Source organism: Microcaecilia unicolor, chromosome 3 (assembly GCF_901765095.1).
Source record: "Microcaecilia unicolor chromosome 3, aMicUni1.1, whole genome shotgun sequence".
NCBI classification, from domain to species: domain Eukaryota; kingdom Metazoa; phylum Chordata; class Amphibia; order Gymnophiona; family Siphonopidae; genus Microcaecilia; species Microcaecilia unicolor.
In genome coordinates this window covers 180786451-180812070 of record NC_044033.1, presented here as the reverse complement: position 1 = coordinate 180812070, position 25620 = coordinate 180786451, and the positions used below count along the sequence as shown (strand labels likewise).

The 25620-nt window shown below is 44.3% G+C and overlaps 1 protein-coding gene across 1 annotated transcript in view; it reads right to left on the bottom strand.

Moving 5' to 3' along the window:
* Positions 1-25620, bottom strand: part of LOC115465865 (retinol dehydrogenase 16-like) — a 101698-nt gene that overhangs the window by 23739 nt on the left and 52339 nt on the right. The window contains exons 2-3 of the mRNA XM_030196665.1: positions 16751-17081; positions 4159-4420 (exon numbers count right to left, since the gene is read on the bottom strand). Of these exons, the coding sequence (XP_030052525.1) occupies positions 4159-4420; positions 16751-17081 (593 nt within the window). The remainder of the gene's footprint in view (positions 1-4158; positions 4421-16750; positions 17082-25620) is intronic.

Sequence of the window (25620 nt, the reverse complement as noted above, 5' to 3'; positions counted from 1 at the left end):
TCTTTCCGAGCACTCTACCAAAACCCTCATCCACACCCTTGTCACCTCTCGTTTAGACTACTGCAATCTGCTTCTTGCTGGCCTCCCACTTAGTCACCTCTCCCCTCTCCAGTCGGTTCAAAACTCTGCTGCTCGTCTCATCTTCCGCCAGGGTCGCTTTACTCATACTACCCCTCTCCTCAAGACCCTTCACTGGCTCCCTATCCGATTTCGCATCCTGTTCAAACTTCTTCTACTAACCTATAAATGTATTCACTCTGCTGCTCCCCAGTATCTCTCCACACTCGTCCTTCCCTACACCCCTTCCCGTGCACTCCGCTCCATGGATAAATCCTTCTTATCTGTTCCCTTCTCCACTACTGCCAACTCCAGACTTCGCGCCTTCTGTCTCGCTGCACCCTACGCCTGGAATAAACTTCCTGAGCCCCTACGTCTTGCCCCATCCTTGGCCACCTTTAAATCTAGACTGAAAACCCACCTCTTTAACATTGCTTTTGACTCGTAACCACTTGTAACCACTCGCCTCCACCTACCCTCCTCTCTTCCTTCCTGTTCACATTAATTGATTTGATTTGCTTACTTTATTTATTTTTTGTCTATTAGATTGTAAGCTCTTTGAGCAGGGACTGTCTTTCTTCTATGTTTGTGCAGCGCTGCGTATGCCTTGTAGCGCTATAGAAATGCTAAATAGTAGTAGTAGTAGTAGTAGTAATTGCTGGGTAGGGATGAATGGAGGGGACAGATGGGCATGGATGGATATGGATTGCAGGGCAGGCCTCAGGGAGAGAGGGGAATTGCTGGATAGGGATGAATGGAGGGGCCAGGTGACAGAGGAGCATGGATGGGCATGGATTGGAAGGGCAGGACTCAGGGAGAGGGGAATTGCTGGATAGGGATGAATGGAGGGGACAGATGGGCATGGATGCATATGGATTGCAGGGCAGGCCTCAGGGAGAGAGGGGAATTGCTGGATAGGGATGAATGGAGGGGCCAGGTGACAGAGGAGCATGGATGCATATGGATTGGAAGGGCAGGACTCAGGGAGAGGGGAATTGCTGGATAGGGATGAATGGAGGGGACAGATGGGCATGGATGGACATGGATTGCAGGGCAGGCCTCAGGGAGAGAGGGGAATTGCTGGATAGGGATGAATGGAGGGGGCAGGTGACAGAGGAACATGGATGGGCATGGATTGGGAGGGCAGGGCTCAGGGAGAGAGGGAAATTGCTGGAAAGGGATGAATGGAGGGGGCAGGGGACAGAGGAGCATGGATGGGCATGGATTGGGAGGGCAGGGCTCAGGGAGAGAGGGGAATTGCTGGATAGGGATGAATGGAGGGGACAGATGGGCATGGATGGACATGGATTGCAGGGCAGGCCTCAGGGAGAGAGGGGAATTGCTGGATAGGGATGAATGGAGGGGGCAGGTGACAGAGGAACATGGATGGGCATGGATTGGGAGGGCAGGGCTCAGGGAGAGAGGGAAATTGCTGGAAAGGGATGAATGGAGGGGGCAGGGGACAGAGGAGCATGGATGGGCATGGATTGGGAGGGCAGGGCTCAGGGAGAGAGGGGAATTGCTGGATAGGGATGAATGGAGGGGACACATGGGCATGGATGGATATGGATTGCAGGGCAGGCCTCAGGGAGAGAGGGGAATTGCTGGATAGGGATGAATGGAGGGGACAGGTGACAGAGGAGCATGGATGGGCATGGATTGGGAGGGCAGGGCTCAGGGAGAGAGGGGAATTGCTGGAAAAGGATGAATGGAGGGGGCAGGGGACAGATGGGCATGGATTGGGAGGGCAGGGCTCACACTCTCTCTCATATACAATGTCTTTCTGACTCTCACTCTCACACACTCTATCTCACACTGTATCACATTCACTCTCTATGTGCCACACAGTCACTCACACACTCGCTTGGTCTCATACACTCACTCTCACAGAGAATCTGTGTCTCACACACACTCTCTCTCTCGCCCACACACACACACTCTCTCTCACACTGTGTCTCACATACACACTTGCACACACTCTCATTCTCACACACACACTCTCTCACAAACACACTCACACCCAGACTCACTCTCTCTCTCTCACACACTCACACTTTCACTCTGACTCTCAAACAGTCACTCTCACATACACTCTCCCAAACATACACACTCCGAGGAAAACCTTGCTAGCGCCCGTTTCATTTGTCTCAGAAACGGGCCTTTTTTACTAGTTTATAAAATAATAAGTAACAATAGAGAAATGGATACAATGAATGGCAATCATTTAACAATGTACTAAAAGAAAATGTTAAAACAAAGAGCTTGAAAATTATAGGCAAATGTGAGCAGAACAACATTTAAAGAGATGTATTTATTGCATATAATAGTATGTGATTAAAACGAATATAAATGATGTATATATTCATTGTATCGTATTTTAGACTCCTGAGGCAGACACTTTTGCTGATCAACAAACAGGGTGGAGGAATGTTCCAAAGAACGAACAGGAGTCAATAGTCTTCCAAAAGGTTTATTCACATGAATCACCTGGATCCAACATGGTCCATGTTTTGGTTAAATGCCTTCCTCAGGAGTCACAGCTTTTATATAGTTAATTGAAATCAGAATCTTCCTTGTTTAGCTTCCTTTCCTCTTCAGTTCTCAGTGTGCAAGAGCCGGAGAGCAAGGGAGCTGAATGACTACCTAGTGGTGGGGGCCTCTGGTGGCAGCAGAGGCGTAGCCAGACAACAGATTTTGGGTGGGTCTAGGCAAGGATTGGGTGGGCACCAAGTGTTCTCTCCCCCCCCCCCCCCCCCCCCAAAAAAAAAAAAAAGATTATCACAGCTGGTGGGAAAACACTTCTTTCCACCTTGGCAGCAGGCATGCACTGAAAACTGAGTATGCGCAAGTGGCGGTGTTGTGGAAAGTAGCACTTTCGTTACCATCAGGGGGAAATCTTCAGCTGGCAGAGCTTGGGATTCCCACCAGTTACCACTAAACATGTGCTACTGTTGGGTGGGCCTGAGCCATAAATGGGTGGGCCCTGGCCCACCCAAGCCCACCTGTGGCTACGCCACTGGGTGGCAGGAAGGTGCACATAGTGGGCAATGAGGTGCCTGGGGTGCAGCAAAACAGAGTATATGCAGATTCTCAAAAGGAGAGAGAATTAAGAGGCACATAGAGCTGAAGGAAGCTCAACAAGGAAGATGTGGTGATTCTGGATTCACATAACTACATAAAAGCTGTCCTAAGGAAGGCATATAGCTGAAACACAGACCGTGTCGGGTCTGGCTAATTCATGTAACGTTCTGAGGAAAATAAACCTTTTGGAAGACTAGTGATTCCTATTTGTTCTTTGGAACATTCCTCCACCCTGTTAGTTGGTTGATTGATTGCTATGGAAGGACTCTCCAGCTCTTTTGCTTTTGCTTGTGTTATATATATATAGTTATACAGTAAATGATGTTGTGAGGCACTTTTGCCGAAACACTGTGCCATATCGAGTCTATTTAATTAATTTGTGGAATAAAGTAAATATCACATTCTCTATCTCCTGGGCCTCATTGGAAGAGTTTTGTTGGTCACCCTACTCCCTCTATTCTGTGTTTGGCATATTTAAGGCTAGATTTACTATAAGGTGCTACTTCATTAGCATATGCTAAACACCATTAATATATGTCATTAATTAATAAATCCCATTGAACATTAATATGTGTTATTACTCACTTTTAGTAAATCTAGCCCTTAGGGTGTTCCCTTCTCCCTTTTTTCTTTGTATTGATTCACATCCACCAAACAGAATCACTAGTGGCACTGATGAAACAAGAAATGATCATCTCAAAATCAGTGCATCTTTTCTAGCAAAAAAGGTGCCGGTACTCAAATGCTAGGCCACCCTTCAAGGGTGGGATGTCACTGAGGGATCCACCCCACAATAGCCAGGCCCCCTGCAACCAGTCACAGAACCTATGACAAGGCAGAATTGGTGTGTAGAGCCTGAGCTCTTTCATTAAAACTTGGGGTCCTTGGGTCAATTTTAGCAGACAATGGAAAAGGTGCCGGTACTCAGAACCCCCCAAGTATCCCCACAAAAAAAGCTCTGCTCAAAATTCAATTACCTCCTCTAAAAATCCATGAAAAATAAAAGATGCTTCTGTTCACCTGAGACTGTCTGAGAAAGCCTCTACGCCGTATTTAGAGATGCAGTAGCTACCACCTCCAGTATAACTTATCCTCCCTGCCATACTGGAAGCATTGACAATCCTGCCCTTGGCTTTTCTGATCAGGGGGAGCAGGCTGAGGGTCACATCAATCAGCCCCAGCAGGTTCACATTCAATATCTTCAGGAAATCATCTTTCATCAGCCATTCATTGGGTGCTAAAGGGAGACTGATTCCAGCATTGTTAACTAGACCCCAGAGTCCTGAAAAACAGAAAAAGCAGTTAATAGGAGTCAACTTTTTAAAATGATTGGGGAGTGGGGGGGGGGGGGGGGGGGAGGGGGAGGGAGGGGGTGCTAAATAACACTATTACTACTCCCTGAACCAGGGCAGGATTAAAAATGCCTGGGATCCAAACGTCAAAGGGGGGCCCTCACCCCATCACATGTGCTAATCCAGTAATTCACAAAGCAGATTTTGGACTACAGGGAAGACTATAGGGAAACATACATTTGTGGGCTGCTCCCCCCCACATGAGATCTTTATTCATGGCCCCTCCCCTTATTGAAATGGCATTATCCTGAGAATGCTGGGATAACAGGGACTATGAATGTGATCACATCTGTTCCCCTTTAGGCTTCTCAGATGTGTGTGTGTGTGTGGTGGTGGTGGGGGGCAACTTGGCCACATGACTGCATGTTTGGTCTCCATGCTCCAGGAGTGCAGTCATCATCGGGGAGAAGAAGTACAGGGGTGGAATTAGGGGTGTAGCCAGACCTGACATTTTTGGGAGAGGCCCACAGTTAACATGGGGGGCACTAGGCATATAGATGTGATGGTATAATGCCTTAGAGTTCATTTGATAATGAATTTCTAAGTAAACAGTCTGTCCTGCATCAACATAAACCATATGCACATTTATGGAAACCTTGGAAAAGCACTGACATTTTTAAATGAAGTTACATTATCCCATAACTTAAACTTTTACCATTATAGTAGACTTGTCTGGTTAACCTCTCAACACACATCACTGTATCCTGGAAAATAATTACTGAAGTGGCACATATCCCTCAACTTTGCTTTATAATAATTATTATTATTAATATTATTATTTGTAGCATTTGTATCCCACATTTTCCCACCAACTTGCAGGCTCAATGTGGCTTACATTTGCTGTAATGGCGGTTGCCATTTCTGGTCTACATGATTACAGATGGTATTGCGTTAATGTGCAAACATTCATGATAACATACATGGAACATAATATATATGGAACAGATCATGGTATATATATATATACCATGTGCGTACATACATGGTAAAGAAGTATACATTATGGTATTGCAAGAAGGTTCCTGAGTAATAAATTGGGTTGTAACATACATTAGGTCATCGGCTATAGAGAGACACTATTCAACATAAGGTTTAAAGTGATAGTGCTTGATCATTAAAAGCAAAGAGGTTAAGCAGTCAGGTGATAAAAGTTTGGTTTTGTATAGATCGAATATAATGGTATTGTTTAGTATTTAAGATGGATGTTGATGGTATGCCTTCTTGAAAAGATCTGTTTTCAGTAGCCTTCGGAAGATGGTTAGGTCTTGCGTTGTTTTTATGGCCTTCGGTAGAGCATTCCATAGCTGCGTGCAGATGTACGAGAAACTGGTCGATTTGTATTTAAGCCCTTTACAGTTAGGATAGTGGAGATTGAGGAATGTGTGTGATGATCTTTTTGCGTTCCTAATAGATTATTATTATTATTATTATTAAGCTGTATTAATAAAATAAGTCTTGTCCCTTACTCTGGTTCTACTGCTGCTTTCTCTCCTTTCTGAAGCTGACATTAACCAGTTCAAGTCCCTGGAGTTCCTGACAGTGTCCCTTCCACCTCTTTTTCCTTATGAAGGAGCAGACAAATGAAGGATGTCCATCAAATTACTTTGTGAAGTAACACTAAATCCTGCAAAGAAGCTTCTCAGAACCTATTTAGCAAGCTTAACAGCACCAATTCTGAACACACCAGTATCTGTAACTGTACCTTTAAAAAGGCAGCAGTGAATATACAGAACCACAATATGCTTCCTATTGGAAAAGCTAGACAAATCAGATTCCTATGGATCCACACACAAATTACATGCCAGCAGAATCTCTCTCTTTGGTAACTCACAGAACAAAGACTAATCCTCACCAAATACAGAATAAAGGACCAAAACCTATTCACGATTGAAGTTTATTATTTCTGTTTGTTCAAACTGATTTATCATGATTGAAGTTTAATCTTATTGTCATGACTCTTGGGGCTTGGTAACTAGAAGCCCCAATATCATGGAGTATAACCCTGGCACACCAATCACCTGAAGTCTCTATTATTTTTATGAAGTCTCTTTTATTGAATAAATCACAGATAATTTACTCACAGATAGATGTTCAGAAATGCTGCTTCAGGATACAGAGACTTCTTAATCTGGAGGTTGTGGGAGGTGGAGATCTGAGGAGAGGTAGTTGTATTGCAGGGGGGGGGGAAGGTAGTTGAACAGGTAGAAATAGTTCAAAGCTGGGTGACTGGAATGTGCAATATCTCATTTGGGAGGAGATATTTTCAGGGTAAAAAACCAGGTTCGTTACAGGGAGTTTCAGCCGGACAGAGCTATCTGGCGTAGGATGATGCATTCTCCATGTCTCTGGCTAGATGGTATTAGAAAGCCTCGTGGCTGAAAGGACAAAGAAGTGTTGGGGCTTTACACAGGCTCAGGGAGGAGCAGATACAGGCCAATGGGAACAGAGCCTGCCATCAGGTAGCAAGGGGTGGTCCTAGAGATAGGAGGGAAAGGTCATACCTGGCTGACCTCTCAGGACAGAGATAGTAAGACTGAACAGGAAGTGATAGCAGGAAGACAAAACAGCCAAGCTCGGCAGAGAGAGAAAGGAGGTCTGGGCAGCCTCACAACCAGTGGTAACAATTCTTGCACAACTAAGCAAGTGTGGTTGCACTGCCTGTGAACTACATTACCCACAGTGCCTTGCTCATGTATCTTTGCAATGAGAGCCTGCAGCAGCAAAAGTCCTTAGAAATGAGAATAACAGTAAAGGCGTTATACACATTTTAGGATCACGTTATAAACTAGTGCGAGGCTGTCGGAGGACAGAACACTTATACCTTTTACTTCTCAGCATGAAAATGAACTTTCTTTACCTGAATATCTAATCTACTCTATCACCTTCATCTTAACTATGTATTTTCTCTTTTCCTGAATTGGTGATCACCATTACGGAACAATGTAAGCCACATTGAGCCTGCAAATAGGTGGGAAAATGTGGGATATAAATGCTACAAATAAATAAATGGAGATACTGGGAAATCACATTCTTAGTAAAGCAGTACAGCATAGGAGAATTAAAACTGAAAAAAAGGATTATCTACTGTAGGGAGCAAAATATGAAATCACATTCTACCCCAAAATAAAACCCACAATCTGGATACCCATGAAAAGTAGGGCTACACGTTAATCATGATTAACACTGTGATATTAATAGTTGCCTGCGATCAAAAAATTTAATTGCGATTAATGGTTGAACACCTACCCAGTCCAGCTTCTTTTCTTCTCTCTGGGACCACTGGCGGCTCTCCCCTCTTGTCCCCTTCCCTCCCAGTTTGCCTTAGTTGACTTACAGTAAATCTTCACTCTGCAGTGGCCAGCAGCATATTGAAATGCCGCCTTGGCCTTCACCGAGTCTTTCCTTCCATTCCACCCCCTTCTGACACAACTTCCTATTTTCAGAAAAGGGCGCAGAGTCAAAAGGAAAGGCCCGGTGCAGGTCCAGGCAACATTTCAATATGCTGCCGGCCACTGCAGGGTGAAGATTTACTGGGAGGGAAGAGTAGGGGAGAGCCACCGCCACTGCCGTGGTCCAAGAGATATGGTCGGCAGGAGTGCAAAGGAGAACTTGGGAGGGGAGGCATATTAGAAAGAGAGAATGGGTGAATGTACAGGGGGACACATGGAGGGAGAAAGAGAATGGGTGAAGGCACAGTGGCACAGGGGGAGAGAAAGAGAGAGAGAATGGGTGAAGGCATGGGGACACACGAGAGAGAGAACAGGTGAAGGCACAGGGGGCACATGAGAGAGAGAATGGGTGAAGCCCCCCCCCCCCAAAGTTACAGTACATGTTCAATGGCTGGTGGGGTAGCTGAAGCCCTGCCAGCTGATGAAATTCACTTTCTGAGTCACCCCCTTCCTCCTCCTACTGCCTCAGGTGTGAGGAAGTCAGCGGGGTGCCTCCAGCCACCAAAGCTTGCACTCTGCAAGCATATTCAGTTTGTGCATGAACTGAGCAAGCTCAGGGAGTGTTGGTATTGGCATCTGGAGTCACCCTGCTGACTTCCTCGCTGCTGAGACAGCACAAGGAGGAAGGGGGACAATTTGGAAGTGGCAGTGGCTTTCTTCGACTGGCTTTGGCATCCCCACCAGCAAAGGTTAGGTATCTAGTGGAGGGGGAGAGGAAATGTGCCCCCTGTCCATCCCTGTGCCCCCTCCATGAACAGCTGCCTATGGCCCAACCATAATCATGTGATTAATCGTGAGATCAAAATTTTTAATCATGTAATTGCGATTAAAATTTTAAATTGGAATGCAGCCCTAATGAAAAGTTAAAAATTTGTGGGACACAGTGAGCTATATTTTCAAAGCACTTTGACTTACAAAGTTACCTAGAGGCGTATTTTAAAAAGAACTTTGTAAGTCTAAGTGCTTTGAAAATAAGCCCTAGTGTCTCCAGCCACAATTTTTAAATATATTTTGCAAAGATGTGCCATGTAAGCTGGTATTTGCTGAATAGCAGTTAGACAACATAGTAGCACATACATGTGTAAGTGGACACATACACGTTATATACTAATATTCCCAAACATTTATACATGTAACAAAAACACCTCTTGTCCAACCAAATCCATCAATCTGAATCTGAGTAAATCAGGGGAAGGGTGGGGAGAGGGACACAACAGTGCAGATCAATATTACTCCCCTTCCCTTAGCACTAACACCAATGAAACATGAATATAGGGACACAGATAAAATCTGGATATCCCAAATCCATCAAAGTCAGTCTATATCATCTTTAATCCAGAGGATCATGCTTTTAATGATGAAGTACGTTCAGAAATCATAGCTATATGTATAGACATGCACACACCAGAACAGGCATCCATACACACATTGCTAAAGTAAACAACAACTTCTACAGACTACATCCAAAACTTTTTTATTTTCTCATTTCCATCTCCCAAAATTCTAGACAACAGATGTACAGATCAGTAGGACCCAAAGCAGTCCAAAACAAGTAAAGTCAGAAACAACACATACTTAATTGTTCAACCACTCTTAGGTGGTTGAACAATTAGGTATAAACATTTGGGTTTAAAAGGATTGGATAAACGAATTAAAACAAAGTTTAAAGCAAATGCCCTTAATATGTAATACTTGGTAGCAAGCAGCCTGAGCCAACAGATTTATTTTCCACTGAACATAATTAACTTTGTATGAACTTGGTGGCTAATAGTATGCTGAACTGGACAATTTTGCCACATTTAGAATGACTCTGGATAGAACTTCTGCATAAAGGAAGCCCTTTCCTCATTATTCAATACCTCTCTCTGAAATAGTAGTTATAAAAAAATGAAGCACATTTTTATAATATACCACTGCATTCCACAAAACAAAAGGAGCAAGTTCCCACATGCCATCTTTTTTTTTTATGTAGGCACAGGAAAAAAAGATGTTAAATGCTCCTAAGTTTCAACTTAATTAATGCTTTCATTTTAAAATTATACTTATAAATAGTAAGTCTGATTGTTAAGCACCTGATTTTCATAAGATGATGTCTGTTTTGGTGGCCCTTTACTTGGTGAAAACATCTCTCCACGAATACAGAGAGTCCCTTTAACCAGCCTTGTAGCGCTATAGAAATGCTAAATAGTAGTAGTAGTAGTAGTCCCTCCAAATGAAACAATGATTTACAATTTAGAACTAATTACTAGTCTAACAGATGAAACCAATACTTCCTGCTTACATCTGTATGCTGCACAAGCCAGCATGCTTGAAATTATAAGCAAGATCAAATAAAAATGCTACCAACAATAAAGCACGACAACATGGATAGAGCAGCTCATACGTTTGCTTGCTTTGTTTTGGGTAAATGGGGATGACGGCTGCATGTAAGAGAAGGAAAGGGAGATTAACTTCATGGGCTTCAGCAGTCATGTCATCTCTTGTTCTCAATCTAACCTCCTTGGTCAGCTCTCTCCTACTCGCTCCCTTCCAGCTCCCTGTACCACTGCCCTTTTTCAATTTTCTGGTCCACTGGCAGTATCAGTGAGGTAAGCATCAAGGAGGTTTGACTGAAAACCGGAAATAGCATGACATCAAAAAGCTGAAGCCAGTTAGGGTTGTCTCCTTTTCCTTCTCCACACAGCTGTCATCCACGCTCACCCAAAACAATGCAAGCAAACCTAGGGGCCCTTTCCTACGCACATCCAACATGCACCAAATTGAGACTATCACCCGGCTATTGCATGCTCTGGGTGGTAATTCCATTTTTGATGCGCGTCCAAAACACGTGGTAGAAAATATTTTCTATTTTCTACTGCATGGTGCTTACCCAGTGGTAATCAGCAGTTGGCCACTTACCGCCCAGTAAGCAGGTGAGACCTAACCATTAAGTCAATGGGTGGCGGTAAGGTCTCAGCCTGAAAATGGATGCACACTGATTTTAATTTTGCCGCACGTCCATTTTTGGCCACAAAACAATGCCTTTTTTCCAGGCACACTGAAAAACTGACTTGCGTGCATCCAAAACACATGCCTATACCAGTGCAGGACACATTTTGGTGCACCTTAGTAAAAGGGCCCCCTAGTTGGGGATATATGCTAATCTCAACTTTGTTAAATGTTTCAGACATATCCATCCACTTGCTCCCATGATAACTGAATTCTGTTATTCTGTTTCAAATGTAAGCCAAAGAGCTAAAAAAGAAAAAAAAATCCTTCAGAATATGGAAGTATCTGACTGAAAACAATAAGAAACAGCATAAGGAATGGCAAATCAAATGTAAAGTGCTAATAAGGAAGGCAAAGAGGGACTTTGGAAAAAGATTGCGTTGGAGGCAAAAACACATAGTAAATTTTTTTTAGGTATATTGAAAGCAAGTAGCTGGCAAATGTAAAAGCGGGGTGGGGGGGGGGGGGGGGTCCGCTTCCTCTTCTTGGGTGGAGCCAGCAAGCCTGCGGGGCTCCCAGGGTTCCAGGACAGAATGCTGCTGACACTGGGACTCAGGGTCAAAGTATTTTATTATCAAGGCAATTTCATACCAAAAATCATAATATATTCTTCAAAACAAAAAGGTACAGCTCTCTTAATATAGTCTTCAAAAGAAAAAGGTACAGTCCTCATAAGATAATCTTCAAAAGAAAAAAAAGGTACAGTCCAGGTCCCAAAATCCCTCAGCAAACGCTCAGCTCCTCAAGACCTCAGGTCTTCTATTAGGGCATTAGCTTTCCCTTCCCCCTCCTTCAGAAGGGTTTAGTAAGAGTTCAGCACACTTCCAATATAGCACAACAGTTCAGAACAAATCTTCATGGACAACCTTTGCACATCAAACCAATACCACAAATCACCTGCCTTTTCACAGCACAGAGGGAACCCTGTAAGAAGCAGGGTTGGTAGTTTCTCCCATCTCTCAGCACCATGCCCGGTGTGGCCTCCTCCAGGGCCGGTCTTAGGCAGAGGCAACCGAGGTGGCCGCATAGGGCCCCGCACTTAAGGGGGCCCCGCGCGGCGCACCTCAACTCTGCCTCTCCCTCCGACCCCTGCTCGCTCGTCGGACCGCATGCGGCATCGCATCATCAAAAGTGCCGATTCGCTCCGCTGCCTCCCGCCGCCACCAGTGCCCACACAGCCCACCCTCCCCCCCCCCCCCGCTCTGCCCGCCATCAGCTCCCGCCTGCCAGTCCCAGCAGCACAGTACAGAACTCAATGGTGGCCCGGCCCCGACACAGAGTAACTTGCAGCACAGACAGCAGCAGCCAGCAAGCACGACGAACGGCTCACCCCAGCCTTCCCGCTTAATGTCCCGCCTCCTTCTGATGGTATTTCCTGTGGGCGGGAGTCATTGAGCGGGAAGGGAGAAAAAGAAGAGCGAGGAGCGTGGTTGGAGCCTCTTGGTGAGCCATCGACGTCGTGGATTCGCTGGGCCTGCTGGGGAGTCAGAACTAGTGCGACTAGAAGAAGATTGTCAAGTGCCAGTGGAGCAACCCACACACCACTGACCCACCACCGCCGCCTGGAGCAAGTTTGCCCAGTGATTCGGGCAAGGAAGCAAGCAGGTATGAATGATCATGATTGATGCTACTTTGGTAGTTCTTTCTGGAACCCTTACCCTGCAGCTGCATGTGTGCTTAGATGAGCGAAAAAGCGGTTGTCTTGTCTGATGGAAGTCTGTTACACTTACTAATAAAAACATTAAAAAAAAAAGAAGCTTAGCTCTGGTCTCTGGAGTCAAACCCAGGTGCCAGGTCTTCTACATAGCAGATTAACTGTCTGGGCTGGGCTGGCCTCTAAACCAAACTTTTTAATGCAAAAAGGTTCTTTAAAATACCCTAAATAAGATAAGACAGTGGTCTTTTGGTATATAGAGTTTTTAAAAAGCCCTGGCACAGTGGTTATTTATTTATTTATTTAAAAAAATAAACCAAAACCAAACCAAGTTAACAACTGGCATTGAGCCTACCATGAGTGGGAAAGCGCGGGGTACAAATGTAACAAAAAAAAAAACCTATAATCTAGCAAGGAAGCAGATTTTTGTTGGTGGTGAATTTGAAAGTACTGAATCGTTTCTTAATATTCTAATTGTTATGAGAATTTGAACTACTAATTGTAGTGGACTTGAACTGAATAATTTCTGGGGAGGGGAGGTTTCATGATAGCATTGTGCTTATTATTTCAATCAGTTTTTTTGTACAAGTTTAGCTTCATTTGTCTTTATTTGAAATTTCATAAATAAAAAAAATTTCTAAAAATGGAATAATCTTATCAATGGGGCGGAGCTAGGGTGGGACGGAACCAGGGAAAGGTGGGGCTACAGTGGGTGGGGCTATGGTGGGGCGGGGCTACGGTGGGGCCCCACCAAATTGGTCTGCATAGGGCCCCGCACTTGCTAAGACCGGCCCTGGCCTCCTCCACTGCCTTCAAGTGCTGGGCAGGGCAACCTTTGAATTCTCCCACTCCATGGTAGCTGGCTCCTCTCCCTTAGGCAGCTCTAGTGGATGGCTACTTCCTTCCTCCACATACTCCATGGAATCTCTCTCTCCATTCGTCTCCCCTCTCTCCCGGTGACTGAGAGCCAGTGGCGTAACAAGGGGGGGGGGGGGGGGGCGGTCCGCCCCGGGTGCATGCCGTTGGGGGGGGGGGGTGCCGCGTGCCTGTCGGCTCTTCGTTTTCATGCTCCCTTTGCCCCGGAACAGGTTACTTCCTGTTCCGGGGCAGAGGGAGCATGAAAACGAAGAGCTGGCAGGCGCGCGACACCCCCCCCCCCCCAGCGGCGTGCACCCGGGGGGAGGTTCTTTCACCGGGGGATCGGGGTTTTCACTGGTGTGAGGGGGGGTGTCGCGCTGTTCCGGGGGGGCACTGCACCCGGGGGCGGGGCGCATCGGCGATTCGCCCCGGGTGTCAGCCCCCCTAGGAACGCCACTGCTGAGAGCCTCCAGGAACTCGGCTCTCCCCTTCTCACAGCTGGGGGGAATTATATACTGATGGTGAAGCCAGGGAAACTGAGCTTCAGCCTTCCCTCTCCCTCTAGTGGGGAAGGGAGTAACAGGCTCACCCTGCCTCGAGCCATTGCTCCCCCTGCTGGAGCTGGGAATCCATTCCATTTTTTTAGGACTACTCTCTTCTCTCAGTCTTGCAAGGACTTCTGGGACCCATAGTTCTGGGCTCAAGTGCTTCACTGGGGAATCTCTGGGGCTTGCCTTATCACACAAAAGAATCAGTTGGATTGCTAGATGACCGAGGGGTAAAAGGGGCACTCAGGGAAGACAAAGCCACAGTGGAGAGATTAAATGAATTATTTGCTTCGGTCTTTACCGAGGAAGATTTGGGAGAGATACCAGTGCCAGAAATGGTATTCAAAGCTGAAGAGTGAGAGAAACTGACTGAAATCTCTATAAACCTGGAAGATGTAATGGCGCAATTTGACAAACTGAAGAGTAGCAAATTGCCTGGACCGGATGGTATTCATCCCAGAGTACTGACAGAATTGAAAATTGAAATTGCAGAACTATTGTTAGTAATATGTAATTTATCTTTAAAATCAAGCATGTTACCAGAAGATTGGAGGGTGGCCAATGTAACATCAATTTTTAAAAAAGGAGAGTTTAATTTTACTTCCATTTAATTTCAATATATTCTATCTTTATAACACCAGGCTTCCCAAGGCAGATTACAACAACAGTTAAGATGAACCCATCAGGAAACAGGATATCATCACTGAAATTTGGCCATACAAAATACAGAGGGCCCTGTTTACTAAGCCGCATTACAGGCACACTAGCGTTTTAACGTGTGCTAAAAAATTAGCATGCGCTAATGCTAGAGACACCCATATATTCCTATGGGTGTCTCTAGCATTAGCGCATGCTAATTTTTAGCATGCCCTAAAAACGTTATCACACCTTAGTAAACAGGGTCCAGAGATTATAACTGCTGTTTTTACCTGCTACAATAATTTTTTAAGCTGTTTTAGTGATATTCAATTTTTATTTCAAGATATTTATATCTACATATGGGAAGCTTTCAAATACATTAAAAAGCTGTCAAATAAGAAAACAAACATTTTGTCCTCTACCTTTTAAGTGACAGCCTATCCAACTAGAATAGCTTTTGGCTTTTTACAGATGGGCCACACATAGACAGTCCATTATTTCTAATAATCTTTTGCTATTGTTTTCAATAGCATTTCCTTGTGGGTGAACCAGGGTTTTCAGCAATCTCCACCTACAGCAGCAAGCTCTGTCTACTGGGATCAGCCCTTATAATGGGCTAGATAGGCAGATAGAGAACATGAGAAGTTAAGGGCCTATCTAACCTCCTTGGTAAGCACACTGCCTTCAGTGGCCCCGGAAGCTCTCTCTCTGTTGCAGCATCCCACCTATTTGGGACAGGAAATTGTAGGGAAAGCTTCTGGGCCACCAAAGGCAATGTGCTTACCTCACTGACGGTGCCGGTGGGCCGGAAGCTCTCCCTCTGTTGCAGTGTCCCACCTATGCGGGACAGGAAATTGTAGGGAAAGCTTCCGGGCCACCAAAGGAAGTGTGCTTACCTCACTGACGGTGCCAGTGGCCTGGAAAATTGAAGGATAGCGGTGCAGGGAGCAGGATGATAGCCATAAGTACATAAGTATCGCCATGCGTTTGATAAGGTCACCTTTGTCCACGTTTGTTTACCCCTTCAAAGAAATGCAGCAGATTGGTGAGGCAAGACTTCCCTTCACTAAATCCATGTTGACTTTGCCCCATTAGGCCATGCTTTTGAATGTGCTCTGTAATTTTGTTCCTGATTATAGTCTCTACCATTTTGCCCGGCACCGACGTCAGACTCACCGGTCTATAATTTCCCGGGTCTCCTCTGGAACCTTTTTTAAATATTGGCATTACAATGGCCACCCTCCAATCTTCCGGTACCATGCTCGATTTTAAGGATAAATTACAAATCAATAACAGTAGCTCTGCCAGCTCATTTTTTTAGTTCTATCAGTACCCTAGGGTGAAACTAAAAAATGAGCTGGCACACAGACACTTTACTGGCCACCAGGGTTGGGGGGGCTGGGGCTGGAATGGGGAGCCTGGGCCCCCTAGGCCACTCCATAGCTATAGCTATGCCACTGGGTGGAATGACACCTAAAGGGAAGGTTTTGGGGATTCATGTTGGGGAGGCAGGGTGTGGCAGCAGATAAGGGAATGGGAAAGAGAATGGGACTTGATATAGCACCTTTCTGTGGTTGCACTCAAAGCAGTTTACATATTATACACAGTGGCTATCATTAGAGTGTGGCCTAGAGAACCAGCCACATACTCTAAGAACCAGCAAGGGTTAGAGTAGCTACACATTTAACTGCTTTTACATCTCCGTGAAGGAGAATGCAGAGTAAGGATTCAAAATGCATATGTACCAGTTTCACCTTTTACTGTAAATATATCACTTTGATTGAAGAAAATCCTTGTACTTTAAAAACAAACATACAGAAAGACAACTATCCTATCCTAAATTTCAGAATAGGGACAAACATATTATTAAAAACGTATGGGAGAGTTTTAAAGTTTTACTTCAAATTTTATTCAAGAAGGAATGTGTAGTTAAAAGGTCAACTAAATTTGGAAGGACTTTGTAGAAGGATCGAATAGTTCTACTATGAACTACAAGGACTTCGTAGAAGGCTAAATGATTCTTTACAATTAACATCTTTGGGATCCTCAGCACAGCTGTCTCAATATTGGCAGTAAATAGCAATTAAATTTAAGATAAAAATTGGAACTTAGCAAAGCCAGTACCTCTGTCTCCCACTTGCTGTTTCACCCAATTGGCGGCAGCAGTGACACTCTCAGTGTCAGTGACATCCAGGATTATTGTTTGCAGTCTCTGGGTCGTGGCTTCCTTCAGCTGCTCCATCCCTCGCTGTGTTAGACAAGCCGCCAGCACCCGCAGACCCCGTCCATCCAGCTGACGGGCCAGCTGGTTTCCAAAGCCCGTGTCACAGCCTGTGATGAGCACATATTTATCTGTGAGGTTCTGGAGTATCTGTCTGTACCAGTACCAGCGGAATAGGAAGTAGAATCCTACGAGGACCAGCAACCAGAACCACATTGTGGCGTTCTTCTTCCCCTAAAAATAATAATAATTTTAAAAACCCATAAAAAGCAGTCACTACATTATCCACACTCTCCCATATTACTTTCCTTTAGATTGGAAAGGAAAATCACCTAGCTCCAGGTCAGAAGGAAAAGGCAAACCAGTGTTGATTTTTCAAACCTCAATTATTTATTATTTCCAACCCAGTGAAGTGTGAGAAAGAAAATGATACATGTGGTCAGATGGGTGTAACATATTCAGACACTCTCAGGGCCAGATGCACTAAGCTTTCCGAGCCAGCAATGTGGGTTTTAAACTGGTTTAAGCTAGTTTAGGGCACAAGAAACAGAAACAGCACTCTCTAAAGTCTGTAATGACCTGTTCCTTGCCAAATCCAGAGGCCACTACTCCATCCTCATCCTCCTTGATCTATCCGCTGCTTTTGATACTGTCAATCATGATTTACTTCTTGCCACACTGTCCTCATTTGGGTTCCAGGGTTCTGTCCTCTCCTGGTTCTCCTCCTATCTCTCCCACCGCACCTTCAGAGTACACTCTCATGGATCTTCCTCCACCCCCATCCCGCTCTCTGTTGGAGTTCCCCAGGGATCTGTCCTTGGACCCCTTCTTTTTTCAATCTACACCTCTTCCCTGGACTCACTGATCTCATCTCATGGTTCCCAGTATCATCTTTATGCTGATGACACCCAGCTATATCTCTCCACACCGCGGAGACCCAGGCCAAGGTATCGGCCTGCTTATCCGACATTGCTGCATGGATGTCCAACCGCCACCTGAAACTGAACATGTCCAAGACCGAGCTTATCGTCTTTCCACCAAAACCCACTTCTCCTCTTCCTCCGCTCTCTATCTCAGTTGATGGCACCCTCATCCTCCCCGTTTCATCTGCCCGCAACCTCGGAGTCATCTTCGACTCCTCCCTCTCCTTCTCTGCGCATATCCAGTAGATAGCCAAGACCTGTCGCTTCTTTCTCTTTAACAACAGCAAAATTCGTCCTTTCCTCTCTGAGCACACCACCCGTACTCTCGTCCACGCTCTCATTACCTCTCGCCTTGACTACTGCAATCTACTCCTTACTGGCCTCCCACTTAGCCATCTATCCCCCCTTCAATCTGTTCAGAACTCTGCTGCACGTCTTATATTCCGCCTGAACTGATATACTCATATCACCCCTCTTCTCAGATCACTTCACTGGCTTCCGATCAGATACCGCATACAGTTCAAGCTTCTCCTTCTTACCTACAAATGCACTCAGTCTGCAGCCCCTCATTACCTCTCTACCCTCATTTCCCCTTACGTTCCCGCCCGTAACCTCCGCTCACAGGACAAATCCCTCCTCTCAGTACCTTTCTCCACCACCGCCAACTCCAGGCTCCGCTCATTCTGCCTCGCCTCACCCTATGCTTGGAATAAACTTCCTGAGCCCTTATGCCAAGTCCCCTCCCTACCCATCTTCAAATCCTTGCTCAAAGCCCACCTCTTCAATGTTGCTTTCGGCACCTAACCTTTATACCTTTCAGGAAATCTAGACTGCCCCTATTTGACTGACTGTACATTTGTCCTTTAGATTGTAAGCTCCTTTGAGCAGGGACTGTCCTTCTATGTTAAATTGTACAGCGCTGCGTAACCCTAGTAGCGCTTTAGAAATGTCAAGTAGTAGTAGTAGTAGTAGTAGTAGTAGTAAGTAGTAAACTGGGGACATGCACAAAAGGGCATTTTCCTGTCATGGTAGCAGCTAAAGAAAACGGAATGCAAATGATCCAAAGGCTATTATAATGAGCTGCACTACCGTTGCAGGCTATTATAATGAGATGCACTACGGTTTTCCGATCCCCTAATCGTGAAAAACCTAACAGGAGGTCTACACCTCTCGTTGGGGCAAATCGGAAGGAAAAAAATGTCGTCAGGGATGTCCTTTTTGGACGTCCTTCACTCAAAAAAAACCCCTCTAAAAAGACGTTCTTTTTACAGGCTACAAGCTAATCTACAGTTCAGAGGCAAGAGAATAAAAACTAACCTGAAGATACGGAGGAGCCTGACAAGCTGGAGTTACTGGATGCTGCCATGTCTGTCTCTTTCTCATGTGAACCTTCCAGCCCAGAAAAGCTGCTTTTTATTTTCTTTCAGCCTGGCACAAAGGCAAGCGATGCTTAAGCAGTTTTCAGCTTGCGCCCCCCCCCCCCCCCCCCAAGATCGGGACGTGCGAGGACGCAAATCAAAACTTTTTGGACGTCCCTCCCTCCAGGTCTCTCTCAGCCAATCACAGCGCTCAGAGACGTCTTTTTTTTTTATATAGTGAAGGACGTCCATAAAGGACGTCTTTGGCTGCTCGTCAGAGACATCTTTTTTTTTTTTTTTTTAATAGTGAAGGACGTCCATAAAAGACGTCCTTGGCATGTGCAGAGCAGCCAGCATAACGCTTGGCTGCTCTGCGCATGCTCGACCGACCGACTGGCCGACTGGTTACCCATGGAGTAGAGAATGCAAGTGAGCAGCTCATTTGCATTCCTTTTCCTTGATGCATGCCCATTCCTTACCGATTTGCTAAGGGAATCGGTAAGGAAAGGGCTTTAATGATTTTTTAGTGCATCTTGCTCCCAGTCTCAACTGCTGGCTTTATTATAACTCACATGCTGGGCTTGTTGCCACCCCCTTTCTGTCTCCATCAGATCTGTAAGAGTTCGTCTGCAGTATATCTCCTCTGTGAACTGAAACTGCCCATGCTGCATTTTGCTGTATGACCTCCTTCAAACTAATGTGATGCTATCAAGATTTTACCAGCTTCTCTACTCAGTATGTTGTTGAATTACTCCCAGTGTCTCTTGTATGGAGAGAGAGCTAGTGGAGAACAGACTCCCAGTTTGCATTATTTTTTCTTAGTTGATTGCTGCATTAAAGAAGATTTTGGTTCAAAAGTTCTGAGTTTTCATAGTGATATACTCTGGTTTAAGCTGCATGGCAATCACAATCAGTGAAAGGGCACAACAGAGGTCTCATACACAGTCTTATACAGGGGCCTCATAACCTCCTTTTGTCCTACTGGCCGTTCCTCTCCCTATGCACTCAAGCATCCTTCTAGCTTTCACCGTTGCCTTTTCTACCTGTTTGGCCACCTTAATCATCACATATGATCACACCCAAGTCCTGCTCCTCTTTCATGCACAAAAGTCCTTCACCCCCTAAACTGTATTGTTCCCTCAGAGTTTTGCAGCCCAAATGAATGACCCTGCATTTTTTGGCATTAAATTTTAGCTCATTCACAAACAGAAACCCTTAAATATATTTTTCTATTTTTTCTGTATGCTCTTTAATATCATTATAAATTTAACAAACAAATTCAAACTATATATGTACTCTACATCATTGTGAGTAACGTTGCAATAATAAATTCTTTATAAATGTTTACCACTCACTCTGAATATGCCGATTACGTCACTTTGTTGAAAATGGTGTCCTGGGATATCATCTCCAGATAAGTACTTGGGATTTATTATGAAAAGCTAACATTAAAACGGAAGACTTTCCGACTGAGATACTGGAGGCAGGGAGGGACACAGTGCAGTGATGTATGGGTGATCATATTACATAGAGGGGCATAATGGAACAGAAACGCCTATCTCCATGGGCGTTAATCTCCGAGAACGGGTCCGTGAAGGGGCGGGGCGGATCGTATTTTTTAAAAGAAAAAGACGCCCATGTTTTATTCGTCAAGGTGTGAGCTGGGCGATTTTGCTTTTCAGCGATAATGGAAAATGAAATCGCCCAGCTCAAAAACGAATAAATCCAAGGCATTTGTTCGTGGGAGGGGCCAGGATTCATAGTGCACTGGTCCCCCTCACATGGCAGGACACCAACCGGGCACCCTAGGGGGCACTTTTACAAAAAACAAATAAAAGGTAAAAGAGCTCCCAGGTGCATAGCACCCTTCCCTTGGGTGTTGAGCCCCCCAAATCCCCCTCAAAACCCACTGCCCACAAGTCTACATCATTACTATAGCCCTAAGAGGTGAAGGGGGGCACCTACATGTGGGTACAGTGGGTTTGGGGGGGGTTGGACGACTAATAGCATTAAGCAGCACAATTGTAACAGGTAGGGGGGGGATGGGCCTGGGTCCACCTGCCTGACGTCCACTGCACCCCCTAACAACTGCTCCAGGGACCTGCATACTGCTGCTTGGGAGGAGGGTATGACATTTGAGGGTGAAAGTAAAAAGTTGTGAAACATCATTTGTTGTGGTGGGAGGGGGTTAGTGACCACTGGGGGAGTCAGGGGAGGTCATCCCCGACTCCCTCTGGGGGTCATCTGGTAATTTAGGGCACTTTTGGGGGCCTTATTCGTAAAAAAACAGGGTCCAGGAAAAGTGTCCTAAATTCTAGCTCAAAACTGTTCCATTATCGGCGAAGGGCGCCCATCTCTGTTCGCCCGATAACCACGCCCCAGTTCCTCCTTCGACACGCCTTCGACACGCCCCCGTCCACTTTGTCCGCATCCGCGACGGAGTGCAGTTGAAAGCGACCCAAATTCGGCTTTTGATTATACCGCGTTATTCGTTTTTGTGAGATAAACGCCCATCTCCCGATTTAGGTCGGAACTTGGGCGTTATTCTCGTTCGATTATAAGCAGGATAGCCATTCATTCAGAGTGATTGATAATATGCACTACTGAGCACTGTATTGTTTATAAAGAATTTATTATTGCAAAGTTACTCACAATGATGTAGAGTACATATATAGTTTGAATTTGTTTGTTAAATTTATAATGATATTAAAGAGCATACAGAAAAAATAGAAAAATATATTTAAGGGTTTCTGTTTGTGAATGAGCAGTTTCTATCTCATTGAAACCAGGATAGTACAAGATACCCCAGGTAATTTGTATTGATTAAATCTTAGCTGCCAAATTCAGGGCCATTTTTTCAAGCTTCGCTAGGTCCTTTCTCATGTTATCCACACCAGATTTTCGTATCATCCACAAAGAGGCAGACAGCCCTATTTATGAAAGTACCCATGTGTGCCAATAGTTTACACTGGTTAAAACATGTGTAAAACTAACCCATTTGAAGACATTGTCCATAAGCAAAACACAAACACACGTGTACCCAGAAGCAATGCAAATACAGACATACATGTGCCATGTGCTCATAAATACATATATATGTGCAGAGGAGTAGGAAAGAATTCCATAAGCCATGCTTTGCATGTTTTCCTCACAAAAAAGATGTTTAACAATAGAAACTGAGTAGTAGGACACAGATGTAATCGTACAGTACCAAAGAAGAGGCTGTTCAGATCTGCAGCACACAACAAGAAGTAAAACACAGAGCAGACCAACGTCTATGTTTACTATGCGGCGCTATGGACGCGTTAGCGTTTTTGATGTGCATAAATGGTTTACGCGCATTAAACGCTAACATGCCCATAGAAATGTATAGGCGTGTTAGTGTTTAATGCACCTTAAATTTACAGGCGTGTTAAAAATGCTAACACACCTTAGTAAACACACCCCCAGGAGTCCAAGAGGATTTATCTAATATAATAATTTGCTCCTCCAACATTCCAATGTGTCTTACTGGGATCGTAACCACCTGCTGACATCACTCCTCCAATGTTCTCCTCCAACCTTCCAATGTGTGTCACTGGGATTATAACCACCTGCTTACGTCACTCCTCCAACGTTCTCCGTCCCCCCTCCCTCCCAGTTCCATGGGACCCTGGAACTGGGAGGGAGGGACGGAGGGGGACACTGGAACTCGGAAGGGGGAGGGAGGGGTCCCTGGAACTCGGAGGGAGGTGGAGGGGGCAGGGGAGAGATGCTGCACATGGATGGATGGAGGGGGCAGGGCACAGAGGACGTTGCCTGCATATGGATGAATGCAGGGGAGAGAGCATAATGCAGGGGAGGGAGGGGACCCTGAAACACGGAGGCAGGCAGGGAGGGAGGGGATGACCCTGGAACTCGGAGGGAGGGAGGGGGACAAGAACCCTGGAACTGTGAGGAAGGGAGGGTGGGGGGATGACCCTGGAACTCAGAGAGCGGGATGGAGGGGGACCCTGGAACTAGGAGGAAGGGGGGGCCCTGGCACACACTCTCATGCTCACACACACTCTCTCTCTCACAGATACACTCGCACCCAGTCTCACTCTCTCTCTGTCACACACACACACTCGCACATTCACTCTCTCTCACACAGTCACTCTCACACACACTCTCTCTCTCAAACATACACACTCCAAGGAAAACCTTGCTAGCGCCCGTTTCATTTGTGTCAGAAACGGGCCTTTTTTACTAGTAGTCCAATAAATCCTTTATTCAAAAAAAGACCCAAAGTGGCCACATTTCGCCTAATTGGCTACATCAGGGGTAAAATTCTAATAAAAAATATACAAATTGAAATTATATTAAAAAACATATAAATCATAAAAATGAACATATATGAATCATGTATGTGGGCATGCATTATGACTATGAACATACACCATGAATATATTCATAAAATGATAAAATAACTTAAAATATACATCACAAACGTGTACATATCAGCATGCATAAAGTCCTAAAAAATTGTAATAGTATACATATATTTAAATACCATTTGACAACTTGCAATCCCCAAACCAATGATCAATATATATTAAAAACATGAAGAAATCCAATGAAAATCAATTTAACCATCATCATAATACAAAAATATGTCACCAATATATGTGAGAACTTACATGCACATTTTGCATGCCATGTGAATCCTGACACAAATGATCCCAAAGTGATTATACTAAAAAAGACATACCTAACCAGGGATTAAGAACTGTCCTCCCAGCTCAAATGTACAGCCAACACTGCCTTAAGAGCAAAATAAAACAAAATTTAAAAAGAAGAAACAATAGAATTCTAAATGGTAGTAGTGCGACATGCCGAGCGGGTATAAGTGAGGAGATATAAGTGCAACATAAGAGATGTTTATTTACTGAACAAAGAGTCCCAGTCCTGTTGAAAAAAAGGATAAAAGGATATATATATTTGAGGAATTAACATTAACTTGTACTGTATAATATTTAAGGACATGTGCTCAGAACAAAAGGACCAGATTTTTACTAATAAAGTATTTACAATACAGGTAATACAATGTTAGAAGGCAGTTTTTAGGGATTTTACACAAGGGAAATGTGCCACTAGATAAATATTGTTAGAAAGTCTGAATTATTAATTAGGCAAGATTAAGAGTAACTCATTTTGATTGAGCTCAGATGTATTCTTTCTGCTGCTGGCTTGAGTGATGAAGGCGGTTTAATGGTGATCTTTGCTGGAAAAGAAGTCTTCTAGTTGCAGAATTGTTGCTGGAGCCTGGCATAGCTCACAGGGAGGAAACTGTACAAAGCAGATCGTTGATAAACCAAGATATGTTTTATTAATATAGCAAAATTAAAATATGTATACAGAAACTCATATACATATACATATAATAGCCCGACACAGGCCGTGTTTCGCCCTTCTGGGCTGCTTCAGGGGCTAGAAAATAAGATAATAAATAATAAATAATACGTCTTAACATCTAAATAAAAACGTAAAGTAATAACATAGAAATTACATAAATTAAACAAAAATTTTTTTTTTTAAAAAGAATGACATTAAAATCAAATATAAATTTGTAACATCAGAAACCAAATAACAATAAAAAAAAAATATATATATATATGATCACATATAAATTCATACCATTAAAATCTATAACATCAAAATCCCACAGACTCATTGTACATGATGAAGAGATATGACAGTTAAGTTATCAGAAATTGCGTATATTAGTCACAAATAATTAATATATCTACAACATATGTATACAGATACATGTTACAGAAATCCAAAAGGGGTGATTATGGAGCGTCCAAAGAAACACACGAAAAATATATACAGGAAAGTAATTATAGACATAACAGTACATTTAGACATCAGACAGCCACAGGGATGCAGTGAAGGTCCAGAGAGGTGCACATTGTCCAGCAGGCAGGGTCCTGGGAACAGCACAGGTCCAGAGAGGTAAAGGAAAAGAAACATGACAGACTGAGAGGGTTCCAGTACATAAGCATATAAGTAGATAGGTATTGCCATACTGAGACAGACCGAAGGTCCATCCTGTTTCTCACAGTGGCCAATCCAGGTCAGAAGTACCTGGCAAGATCCCAAAAAAGTACATTTTATGTTGCTTATGATAGAAATAAGAAGTGGATTTTCCCGAAGTCCATTTTAATAATGGCTTATGGACTTTTCCTTTAGGAAGCCATCCAAACCTTTTTTAAACCCCGCTAAGCTAACTGCTTTTACTACATTCTCTGGCAACGAATTCCAGAGTTTAATTACATGTTGAGTGAAGAAACTTTTTCTCCAATTCATTTTAAATGTACTACACAGTGTTGGCATTACCTAAAAGGGTGCTCTGAATTGGTGTGTGGCTGGTAACCAGCAGCCCTCTTCGTCAGAATCATCCATTTAGGAGTGTTCTTTTAGGCACCCGTCAGGCTGCCTGACAACCAATCACAGCTGCACTTGTAGTTG